Raw genomic sequence first — 12367 nt, 5'->3', positions numbered from 1 at the left:
TGTGTGTGTGTGTCCCGCCTACTGCCCGAAGACAGCCTAGATATGCCCCAGCAAGCCCGCGACCCTCCTGAGGATAAGCCGATTACAAAATGGATGGAAATGAGTGTGCACATACTTTATAGTTATCAAAATATTTCAAGCATGCTGAGAACTCTTTTTTATTAGTTTTTTTTTTCACCTGTACGGATTTCACACACACACACACTTTTACGCACAAACTCAAGAAAGTGAATGAAGGAATGTGTTTTTAAATCTTAAAACTTCATAGTTTTCCACCAGAAAATCCTCAAGTGGGAAATGTTGAAAATGTCCTATGATAAAATGTATAATGCTTTTATTTATTCATTGATGTATGTATTTATTTTCTCCACCTTCGCTTCTACATTTGTAATTCATTCTCCGGCATTTCACTTCAGCGACTCGACAGTAACACAGGCATTTTTAGACAGTCAGCGCTCTTTCTTCACGTTTTTTTTTCTATTGCACAGCAAATCATTATGTCAGGATGTCTTGCAGGTCCCGAGCGCCATTCAGTGGTTGGAATAAAAAAAAAAAAAATTAAAAACGCGTTGCAGATTGATTTGCTCTTGCAAAGCGAGGTAGCAATTCTTACACCCCTCGACACGACCCCACTTTCAACCTTTAAATGATAAATCTCAGATTATTTTGTCAAACTGTTTATTTTCTTTCCGCCGCCCTGCGTCGCAAATAACGCGAAAAGACGAGGGAGGAGGGGAAAAAAAACACACTCGGTTCCCGCGGCCACTTTGATTTGACGTAAGTTTGCATACATCACGTCAGAAAGTCAAATAAACTTGGCTTTCAGTGGATGTCAAGAATCCAAATCGTTTTAGCCCCACAAATCCGTTTTGGGGAGGGGGGAAAAGCTTTAATAGCCTAATTGGGGCCGACCCAGTAAAATTGATACAATAACATCCCAACCTTACGCGTGAGCGTGGGCCGCGTGTGTGTGTGTGTGTGAGTGTGAGACTGTGTGTGCTCCCCGGTTTTCCACGATAAGGGTTTTTTTTTTTTTATTATTAACGATATATATATAATTCGCTGAGAAGCCGAGGAGACGTTTTATGAAGACTTTGAAGACTTGGTTTGTCTTCGGCGCGCTTTTGTGCGCCTCACTCCTGAAGGGAGTTTAAAAACATGTCACCTCTCGTTAGCGCTGTCCCCGTCCACTCCTCCTCCTTCTCCTCCTCCTGCATGTCTCCGATCGTATTTATTTGCACTAAAATATACCGGTCTAAAATTTACAAACGCGTGTCAATTGATTTTTTTTAAAACCGAATGAAAATGTATTTAATATACTTGGTGGTGTTTTTTGTGTGTTTTGTTTTCTCACTCATTTTTTAAAATCGTATTTTATTTTTAATGATCTTTTTCTTTTGTTGTTCAGTTTGCAATCTCCATTTAACGTGCCCCAAAGGCCTGAAAATATGTTTGCCAGTTAGGCGTCGTCGTTATTTTCATTTCCGTTTTAAAATGTGACGTCTTTGATCACGTTATTTTCCTAAAATGAGCACGTGATATTTGGACACTTGATAAATACACGCTTTGGCGTGATTATTAATTATATTATTTTCAAAGTTGAACTGTAGCACATATTTCGAGGACTTTTGTTAAAGAATAAAATAAGTAAATTGTTGTATTAGCTGTTGAAGCAGGAGGAATATACGGATTTTATCTTATTTTGTTCTTTCCATTTGTAAACCTGTGAGATGAAAACAATGTCACCAATTTTTATATTCCACGATGAACAATAGCAATAATAATAATATCATCATTATAAAATGATTTATTTTCGGAATAATTGAATTTAAATGTATTTTGAACACGGTGTTTTATTCGCTCTCACTCGCTAGCTCTAGTGGTCTGTGTTGATTTGCTCTAACTAGCTAGCTAGCTAGCTCGACATCAAAAAGAGTTTTTGTTAAAAATTTTTTGAGTAGATTTATAGTCTACTTTTAAAAATGTGTGTGGATCAATCGACATTTTATTTTCGTGCAAACACCATAAATTCCATACACGATTTTTTTCAGTGTATCTATCTGTCTGTCTGTCTGTCTCTCTCTCCTATAAAGAAGGAGCCAAATGACTGCGGAAGAAAAATGAGGATGTGTCAAATCGCCCACATGTCTGTGATGAGGCCACTGTCACCCATCAGCATGGAATCACTCTATTTTCTCATTTGAGGAGAGGATAGAAAGCAAGTCATCAATCCTGCGTCTCACCCCCTGCATCTCACAACACAAAACCATCCTTAAGGCTGTTGGGGTTCCCCCCCCCCCCCCTTTTGCATTTGACTGCTGTACTGCGGTGGTGAAGAGTCGGTGCAGTGCGAGGGGCTTGCTTGGCCGCCATTGAACTCGAAGGACGGTTTCCCCATCTCGCTTTGTCAGGGGCGTGCTGACGTGAGGAAACATCTGCTGCGTCCAAATAGAGAGCGATGACTGGAATTATATGCAGACACGGAGGCCTGCCAGCCCTTGAGCCCTTGTGGCTAATGTAATCACAAAGGAAGAGCCTCTGATCGTGCTCCTTATATTAAAAAACAAACAAACAAACAAACAAACAAACAAAACCTGGGCAAAGCCTTGAAATGTAACGTCCCAAATGTTGCAAATGTTGTCCCAATCGACCACAACATAAATTGGCTTTTGCAAATCAACAAATTAATTAATTTCTTGAGAATGACATACAAATGAATCACTGATAATGTAAAATAAACCCCCAAAAGTTGTTTGGTTAGCTTACCATGTTGTTGGGCATGGGTAGGATACACCACAATCTCCACTTTGTTGCCGTGCTCCCTTTTGTGCTGCCCTTAGTCTCTTCTTGTGTAAAATGTGTGGTGGTGTATCCCTGGACTTGTGGAATGCCATTGTGCGTGCTTTGGGCGGCTTCTCGCCATTCTGATTTTGAAGTGGAGGGCAAAGGAGCGGCCCAGTGGAAAAGTGTCGGCCAGAGATTGCCTGGTCGTCACGTCTCAAGTGACCAGTCGGAAAAGCTGCAAAATGTTCTTCTCTCCCTGGAGGTGCGGAGTCACGTGTTACTTAGGAGAGACGGCATGTGTCTGCTTCTCCGGATTTGCTGTGCCCTTGAGCAGTCTCTCCCCCTCCGCCCTCGACCCCCCCCCCCTACTTGCGTGGTCTTGGTCCCGCGGTCCACTTGAGTGAAAATGCAATTTTGAAAGGTGGGGGCCACATTTCACCTGGTCGGTTTTCAATCGGCTACAGCAACTCGCCCTGATGCTTTTATGATTAGGATGGTTAAATTGGAACCAGAGAGGTCGCGTTAGGGAGGGGGCAGGGGGGGGGGGTGACCTGTTCAGTGAGCATCACGGGAGCCAGCGAAGCTTTGTTTTGCCAATTTTCTTTTTTTTTTCGGAGCGAGATGAATGCTGTCATTGTTATTTTAAGGATAATCGCCACATCCAGGGCTCGCTGCGCTGCGTGCTAGCGTGTCACTTGTCATGAGCGTCAAAGCGTCCGCAATGAGAAGACTCCACTGGAAACGTGTTCGCCGGCTCCGAGCTGTGACAGTGACAAGCAAAACGTTGGCAGCTTCAGTCAAGTTTTTTTTTTTTTTTTTTTAATGCGGGCCCGGGACGGAGCGTTGATCGTCTTTCCGGGTTCGCCAATCGCCCTTCTGGAGATCTAATGAAGGAAGGACTCTTGTCGTTTTGCCGTTGATTTTTTTATTTTGATCCGCTTGCAAGCAGACAAATACGTCAGAATCGGATTCTTTCGACCACTCTCTTTATTGTGTAATTCTGATGAAAATGATTATTCGTAGTCGTTGTAGTCATTGCAGTACGAGGAGAGCACATGCAAGAAGTATTAATTTTAATAGTAGTACAAAAGCTGAATTGTGATTATTTTTAATTCTTACGATCATTATTATTAGTAGTAGAAGAGGTGTAGTAGTAGTTGTTATAGTAGTACACTGAAAAAGAATCCTTGGTTCCATTAGATTTACTTAATTCGGACATCTTAAAACGTGTTTAACATATGTCATTTGAATAACTTTGGGAGTATTTTATTTTTCGGAAAATAAAAATAGAAAATAACGTCACATTATAATCCCTTGCAACTGAAAGTTGAGTTTGTTTTTTTTAAGCAGCTGAAGTGGAGCACCAGTAGAAGTTGCTTTGTAAGCAGTGGTATAGTCGGGAGTTCTTTTATTCGTTGTTGTTATAGTCGTAAGACCATTATCATCATTATTATTACTTTTAGTAGTCGTTTCCCGCCCCCATAGAAACTTGTTATTGTAGTAGCAGGAGTTGTAGAGTAGTAGATGTATTTTTAATTAATATTATTGTTAGTAGTAGGAGTAGGATTACGGGTCGTATTATTTTAAGTCATGATAGTAGGAATAGGAGTATAATTATTATTTATTATTCTTTCTAAATAGCAGTATAAGAATGCGTTTTCTACATACATACGTTCAAAAGAAAATGTCATTAATCATCATTTGGTCCCAATTCCCGATCTGAACCAAGCTGCTTCTTGTTTCAATTCACGAGGGGTTGATTTATTAACATTTTATCGGGCTTACAAGTCATCATGAAAAAATATATTTGATAGCAAATACGCATAGAGCCGATTAGGATGAGGATGATGCAAGGTCCAACACCACCTGTACAATAAGCATTGTAAAATATTTTGAAAATGAATGTCTTTGGAGAGACACAAAGTAAACATGTTCAAATGACAATTATTTGTCTTCCCACTTTTCAGGATTCTTACTTGTTCCACTAAGCCATGTGAAATGTAATGAAACTGATATTTTGATGAAAAATAAGCACTAAATTCTTTTTTGAGCCTCTTGGATGCCCAGTTGGCATGCTGCATCTTTTGAGTCACATCGCCTCTCTGTGGAAATGTTGGGTATTGCATAAAATACGCAGTCGACATTTTCCATTGGTTTTAATTTTCGTCTGTTTATCTATCACCACCTTAAAAAAACACAAGGACCCCCAGTACCCACTCAAAAATTATACATTAAAATTGTACAATAACTTAAATATAGACTAGTAAACACAATGTAAACTGTGTAATTCGATATATGTAATTCAAATTGCCCAAAAAGTCGATTTTCTTTTTAAATAAAGTTTTGAAAACTGTAAAAAAATTCCTTGTGTGTCTAACAATTAAATCGAATAATTAGCTCCAATCACCATCTGTATTGATGAATAAAAGGCCCCGTGGAAGGGGGGGGGGATAAATGTAAAACGCTGTGGTTGCTAGGCTACAAACACGTTCACAGGAGTGTCAAATCACCCAACGGCTCTCCATCGGTGCGCGGTTTCAAGTCGCCGAGGGTTGAGTCTCAGGCGTGTGGCGTTTGACAAATGCCTCAAAAATGTTTCCTTTCGATAACTAGGTCAACTCATTCATCTCACAATGAAAGAACTAATCAACTGATCAAAAAAAAAACGACCTTGTATAGTAAGGCGTTTTTGGCCACAAAAAAAAGACCGTTTTGAGCCGAAAAAAACCGACCATGTATAGTAAGGCATTTTTGACCGAAAAAAAGGCGGTTTTAGGCCGAAAAAAACGACATCGTATAGTAAGGCGTTTTTAGCCCGAAAAAAAACGACATAATGTAGTAAGGTGTTTTTAGCCGAAAAAAACGACCATGTATAGTAAGGCGTTTTTAACCGAAAAAAACGACCTTGTATAGTAAGGCGTTTTTAGCCACAAAAAATACCGTTTTGAGCCGAAAAAAACAGCCATGTATATTCATCCATTCATTCATTCATTCATCTTCCGTACCGCTTGATCCTCACTAGGGTCGCGGGGGCCATGTATAGTAAGGCGTTTTTAACCGAAAAAAAACGACCATGTACAGTAAGGCGCTTTTAACCGAAAAAAAACGACCATGTAAAGTAAGGCGTTTTTGACCGAAAAAACGACCATATATATAGTAAGGCGTTTTTAGCCGAAATAAACGACCATGTGTATAGTAAGGCGTTTTTAGCCGAAAAAAAAGGCGGTTTTAGGCCAAAAAAACCAACATCGTATAGTAAGGCGTTTTTAGCCCGAAAAAAAACACATAGTGTAGTAAGGCGTTTTTAGCCCGAAAAAAACGACATAGTATAGTAAGGCGTTTTTAAGCCGAAAAAAACCACCATGTAAAGTAAGGCGTTTTTAGGCCAAAAAAAACGACATAGTATAGTAAGGCGTTTTTAAGCTGAAAAAAACGACATAGTATAGTAAGGCGTTTTTAAGCTGAAAAAAACGTTTTAAGCCGAAAAAAACGACATAGTGTAGTAAGGCGTTTTTGACCCGAAAAAAACGACCATGTACAGTAAGGCGTTTTTAGTCCGAAAAAAACAACATAGTATAGTAAGGCGTTTTTGACCCGAAAAAAACAACATAGTATAGTAAGGCGTTTTTAAGCCGAAAAAAACGACCATGTAAAGTAAGGCGTTTTTAGGCCAAAAAAAACGACATAGTATAGTAAGGCGTTTTTAAGCTGAAAAAAACGTTTTAAGCCGAAAAAAACGACATAGTGTAGTAAGGCGTTTTTGACCCGAAAAAAACGACCATGTACAGTATGGCGTTTTTAGGCCGAAAAAAACAACATAGTATAGTAAGGCGTTTTTGACCCGAAAAAAACAACATAGTATAGTAAGGCGTTTTTAAGCCGAAAAAACGACCATGTATAGTAAGGCGTTTTTAACCGAAAAAAACGACCTTGTATAGTAAGGCGTTTTTAGCCACAAAAAATACCGTTTTGAGCCGAAAAAAACAGCCATGTATAGTAAGGCGTTTTTAACCGAAAAAAAACGACCATGTACAGTAAGGCGCTTTTAACCGAAAAAAAACGACCATGTAAAGTAAGGCGTTTTTGACCGAAAAAACGACCATATATATAGTAAGGCGTTTTTAGCCGAAATAAACGACCATGTGTATAGTAAGGCGTTTTTAGCCGAAAAAAAGGCGGTTTTAGGCCAAAAAAACCAACATCGTATAGTAAGGCGTTTTTAGCCCGAAAAAAAACACATAGTGTAGTAAGGCGTTTTTAGCCCGAAAAAAACGACATAGTATAGTAAGGCGGTTTTAAGCCGAAAAAAACCACCATGTAAAGTAAGGCGTTTTTAGGCCAAAAAAAACGACATAGTATAGTAAGGCGTTTTTAAGCTGAAAAAAACGACATAGTATAGTAAGGCGTTTTTAAGCTGAAAAAAACGTTTTAAGCCGAAAAAAACGACATAATGTAGTAAGGCGTTTTTGACCCGAAAAAAACGACCATGTACAGTAAGGCGTTTTTAGTCCGAAAAAAACAACATAGTATAGTAAGGCGTTTTTGACCCGAAAAAAACAACATAGTATAGTAAGGCGTTTTTAAGCCGAAAAAAACGACCATGTAAAGTAAGGCGTTTTTAGGCCAAAAAAAACGACATAGTATAGTAAGGCGTTTTTAAGCTGAAAAAAACGTTTTAAGCCGAAAAAAAACGACATAGTGTAGTAAGGCGTTTTTGACCCGAAAAAAACGACCATGTACAGTAAGGCGTTTTTAGGCCGAAAAAAACAACATAGTATAGTAAGGCGTTTTTGACCCGAAAAAAACAACATAGTATAGTAAGGCGTTTTTAAGCCGAAAAAACGACCATGTATAGTAAGGCGTTTTTAAGCCGAAAAAAAACGACATAGTATAGTAAGGCGTTTTTAGCCCGAAAAAAACGACATAGTATAGTAAGGGGTTTTTAGCCCGAAAAAAACGACCATATAAAGTAAGGCGTTTTTAGGCCGAAAAAAACGACATAGTATAGTAAGGCGTTTTTAAGCCGAAAAAAACGACATAGTATCGTAAGGCGTTTTTAAGCCGAAAAAAAACAACATAGTAAGGCGTTTTTAGCCCGAAAAAAACGACATAGTATAGTAAGGCGTTTTTACGCCGAAAAAACTACCACGTATAGTAAGGCGTTTTTAGCCCGAAAAAAACCGACATAGTATAGTAAGGCGTTTTTGACCCGAAAAAACCGACATAGTATAGTAAGGCGTTTTTATGCCGAAAAAACTACCACGTATAGTCAGGCGTTTTTAGCCCGAAAAAAACCGACTTAGTATAGTAAGGCGTTTTTAGGCCGAAAAAACCGACATAGTATAGTAAGGCGTTTCAACGCCGAAAAAAAACCACATAGTATAGTAAGGCGTTTTTATGCCGGAAAAACGACCACGTATAGTCAGGCGTTTTTAGCCCGAAAAAAACCGACTTAGTATAGTAAGGCGTTTTTAGGCCGAAAAAAACGACATAGTATAATAAGGCGTTTTTAGCCCGATAAAAAACGACCATGTTAAAGTAAGGCATTTTTAGGCCGAAAAAAACGACATAGTGTAGTAAGGCGTTTTTGGCCCGAAAAAATTGACATAGTATATTAAGGCGTTCTTAGCCCGAAAAATCGATTTCCACTGGTAGTGTTGAGCTCCACATGCCAGCTTTCGGTCCACTTATGTGTGAAACTACAACTTACCTGGAAACCCTCGAAAGTGCATGTCAAATACGCCTATAGTGCTTGACAAGTTATAGTCCCTGTTGGTGTAGAGGTATACATGCTGGTGTTCGCTCCAGGCAACCCAGGTTCAATTCCTGCTGAAGTTATACCTGAAAATTAAACAGATCCTTTTCTTCCTGGAAACCCTCAAAAGTACATCTCAAAAAAACCTATAGTGTAGGCCAAGTTACAGTCACTCGTGGTGTAGAGGTATACACGCTGGCATTCATCCAGGCAACCCCGGTTCAAACCCTGCTCAGTTATGTGAGAAAATACAGTGCTTCCTTTTTCCTGGAAACCCTCGAAAGTGCATGTCATATATGCCTATAGTGCATGACAAGTCCCTGTTGGTGTAGAGGTATACATGCTGGTGTTCGGTCCAGGCAACCCCGGTTCAAACCCCGCTCAAGTTGTCTGAAAATTCAACACCTTTTCTTGGAAACCCTCGAAAGTCCATGTCAAATACGCCTATATATGCAGGACCAGTCACAGTCACTGGTAGTAGAGATGCATGCGCGGGTTCAAACCCTGTCCAGTGACAGCATGAATGTCTGTTCCAATAACCTAAAGCTGGGACATGGTCGATTTTTTCGGCCTAAAAACGCCTTACTATACTATGTCGTTTTTTTTTTCGGGTCAAAAACGCCTTACTATTCTGTCGTTTTTTTCGGGTAAAAACGCCATACTATATACTATGTCGGTTTTTTCGGCCTAAAAATGCCTTACTATACATGGTCGTTTTTCCAGCATAAAAACGCCTTACTATACTATGTCGTTTTTTTCGGCTTAAAAACGCCTTACTATTCTGTCGTTTTTTTCGGGTAAAAACGCCATACTATATACTATGTCGGTTTTTTCGGGTCAAAAACGCATTACTATACTGTCGTTTTTTTCGGCCTAAAAATGCCTTACTATACATGGTCGTTTTTCCGCATAAAAACGCCTTACTATACTATGTCATTTTTTTTCGGGTCAAGAACGCCTTACTATACTATGTCGTTTTTTTCGGGTCAAAAACGGCTTACTATACTATGTCGTTTTTTTCGGCCTAAAAACGCCTTACTATATATACATGGTCGTTTTTTCGGCCTAAAAACGCCTTACTATACCATGTCGTTTTTTTTTCGGCCTAAAAACGCCTTACTATACTATGTCGTTTTTTTCGGGTCAAAAACGGCTTACTATACTATGTCGTTTTTTTCGGCCTAAAAACGCCTTACTATATATACATGGTCGTTTTTTCGGCCTAAAAACGCCTTACTATACCATGTCGTTTTTTTTTCGGCCTAAAAACGCCTTACTATACTATGTCGTTTTTTTTCGGCCTAAAAACGCCTTACTATTCATGGTCGTTTTTCCAGCCTAAAAATGCCTTAATACACTATGTTGTTTTTTTCGGCCTAAAAACGCCTTACTATACTATGTCGGGTTTTTTTCGGGTCAAAAACGCCTTACTATATACATGGTCGTTTTTTTCGGCTTAAAAACGCCTTACTATTCTGTCGTTTTTTTCGGTGCAAAAAACGCCTTACTATACATGGTCGTTTTTTTCGGGTAAAAACGCCTTTCTATACATGGTTGTTTGTTTTTTTCGGTTCAAAACGCCTTTCTATACATGCTTGTTTGTTTTTTTCGGTTAAAAACACCTTATTGTACATGGTCGGGTTTTTTCCGCTAAAAATGCCTTTTTATACATGGTTGTTTTTTTCGGCTAAAATGGCTTACTGTACATGGTTGTTATTTTTCTCAGTTAAAAACACCTTACTATACATGGTCGGTTTTTTTCGGCTAAATACGGGCTTTTTTGTGTCTAAAAACACCTTACTATACATGATAAATTTTTTTCGGTTAAAAACGCCTTACATGGTCGGTTTTTTGGGCTAAAAACGCCTTAATATACATGTTCGTTTTTTTCGGTTAAAAACACCTTACTGTACATGGTCGGTTTTTTTCAGCTAAAAATGCCTTACTATACATGGTAGTTTTTCTCGGCTAAAAATGCCTTACTATACATGGTAGTTTTTCTCGGCTAAAAATGCCTTACTATTCATGGTCGTTTTTTTCGGCTAAAAACGCCTTACTATACATGGTCGTTTTTTTTCGGCTTAAAAACGCCTTACTATACATGGTTGTTTTTTTCGGTTAAAAACACCTTACTGTACATGGTCGTTTTTTTCGGCTAAAAACGCCTTACTATACATGGTAGTTTTTCTCGGCTAAAAATGCCTTACTATACATGGTAGTTTTTCTCGGCTAAAAATGCCTTACTATTCATGGTCGTTTTTTTCGGCTAAAAACGCCTTACTATACATGGTCGTTTTTTTCGGGTAAAAACGCCATACTATATACTATGTCGGTTTTTTCGGGTCAAAAACGCATTACTATACTGTCGTTTTTTTCGGCCTAAAAATGCCTTACTATACATGGTCGTTTTTCCGGCATAAAAACGCCTTACTATACTATGTCGTTTTTTTTCGGCTTAAAAACGCCTTACTATTCTGTCGTTTTTTTCGGTGCAAAAAACGCCTTACTATACATGGTCGTTTTTTTCGGGTAAAAACGCCTTTCTATACATGGTTGTTTGTTTTTTTCGGTTCAAAACGCCTTTCTATACATGGTTGTTTGTTTTTTTCGGTTAAAAACACCTTATTGTACATGGTCGGGTTTTTTCCGCTAAAAATGCCTTTTTTTACATGGTTGTTTTTTTCGGCTAAAATGCCTTACTGTACATGGTTGTTATTTTTCTCAGTTAAAAACACCTTACTATACATGGTCGGTTTTTTTCGGCTAAATACGGGCTTTTTTGTGTCTAAAAACACCTTACTATACATGATAATTTTATTTTCGGTTAAAAACGCCTTACATGGTCGTTTTTTTCGGTTAAAAACACCTTACTGTACATGGTCGGTTTTTTTCAGCTAAAAATGCCTTACTATACATGGTAGTTTTTCTCGGCTAAAAATGCCTTACTATACATGGTAGTTTTTCTCGGCTAAAAATGCCTTACTATTCATGGTCGTTTTTTTCGGCTAAAAACGCCTTACTATACATGGTCGTTTCTTTCGGCTAAAAACGCCTTACTATACATGGTTGTTTTTTTCGGTTAAAAACACCTTACTGTACATGGTCGTTTTTTTCGGCTAAAAACGCCTTACTATACATGGTAGTTTTTCTCGGCTAAAAATGCCTTACTATACATGGTAGTTTTTCTCGGCTAAAAATGCCTTACTATTCATGGTCGTTTTTTTCGGCTAAAAACGCCTTACTATACATGGTCGTTTTTTTCGGGTAAAAACGCCATACTATATACTATGTCGGTTTTTTCGGGTCAAAAACGCATTACTATACTGTCGTTTATTTCGGCCTAAAAATGCCTTACTATTCTGTCGTTTTTTTCGGTGCAAAAAACGCCTTACTATACATGGTCGTTTTTTTCGGGTAAAAACGCCTTACTATACATGGTCGGTTTTTTTCGGCTAAATACGGGCTTTTTTGTGTCTAAAAACACCTTACTATACATGATAATTTTTTTTCGGTTAAAAATGCCTTACATGGTCGTTTTTTGGGGCTAAAAACGCCTTAATATACATGTTCGTTTTTTTCAGCTAAAAATGCCTTACTATACATGGTAGTTTTTCTCGGATAAAAATGCCTTACTATACATGTTCGTTTTTTTCAGCTAAAAATGCCTTACTATACATGGTAGTTTTTCTCGGATAAAAATGCCTTACTATACATGGTAGTTTTTCTCGGATAAAAATGCCTTACTGTACATCAGGGGTCACCAAACTTTTTGAGAGTGAGAGCTACTTCATGTGTCCTGATTGTGTGAAGGGCTACCAAATTGATACG

The 12367-nt window shown here is 38.4% G+C and overlaps 1 protein-coding gene across 15 annotated transcripts in view; it reads left to right on the top strand.

The window, feature by feature from the left end:
- The window catches only part of LOC127591339 (uncharacterized), a 279941-nt gene that overhangs the window by 188469 nt on the left and 79105 nt on the right, over positions 1 to 12367 (top strand). For 2 of the 15 annotated variants that reach the window (XM_052051365.1, XM_052051374.1), the window contains exon 6: positions 32 to 557. The exons of 8 other annotated variants lie outside the window; for them this stretch is intronic. In XM_052051365.1, coding sequence (XP_051907325.1) covers positions 32 to 165 — 134 coding nt within the window. In that variant the 3' untranslated portion in view covers positions 166 to 557. Of the gene's footprint in view, positions 1 to 31; positions 559 to 12367 lie in introns of those variants that run through there. 5 more of the 15 variants (XR_007959851.1, XM_052051371.1, XM_052051376.1 and 2 more) reach the window with 5 other exon arrangements.

This window comes from Hippocampus zosterae, chromosome 18 (genome assembly GCF_025434085.1).
Source record: "Hippocampus zosterae strain Florida chromosome 18, ASM2543408v3, whole genome shotgun sequence".
Lineage (NCBI taxonomy): Eukaryota > Metazoa > Chordata > Actinopteri > Syngnathiformes > Syngnathidae > Hippocampus > Hippocampus zosterae.
This window is presented reverse-complemented; position numbering and strand designations above follow the sequence as displayed.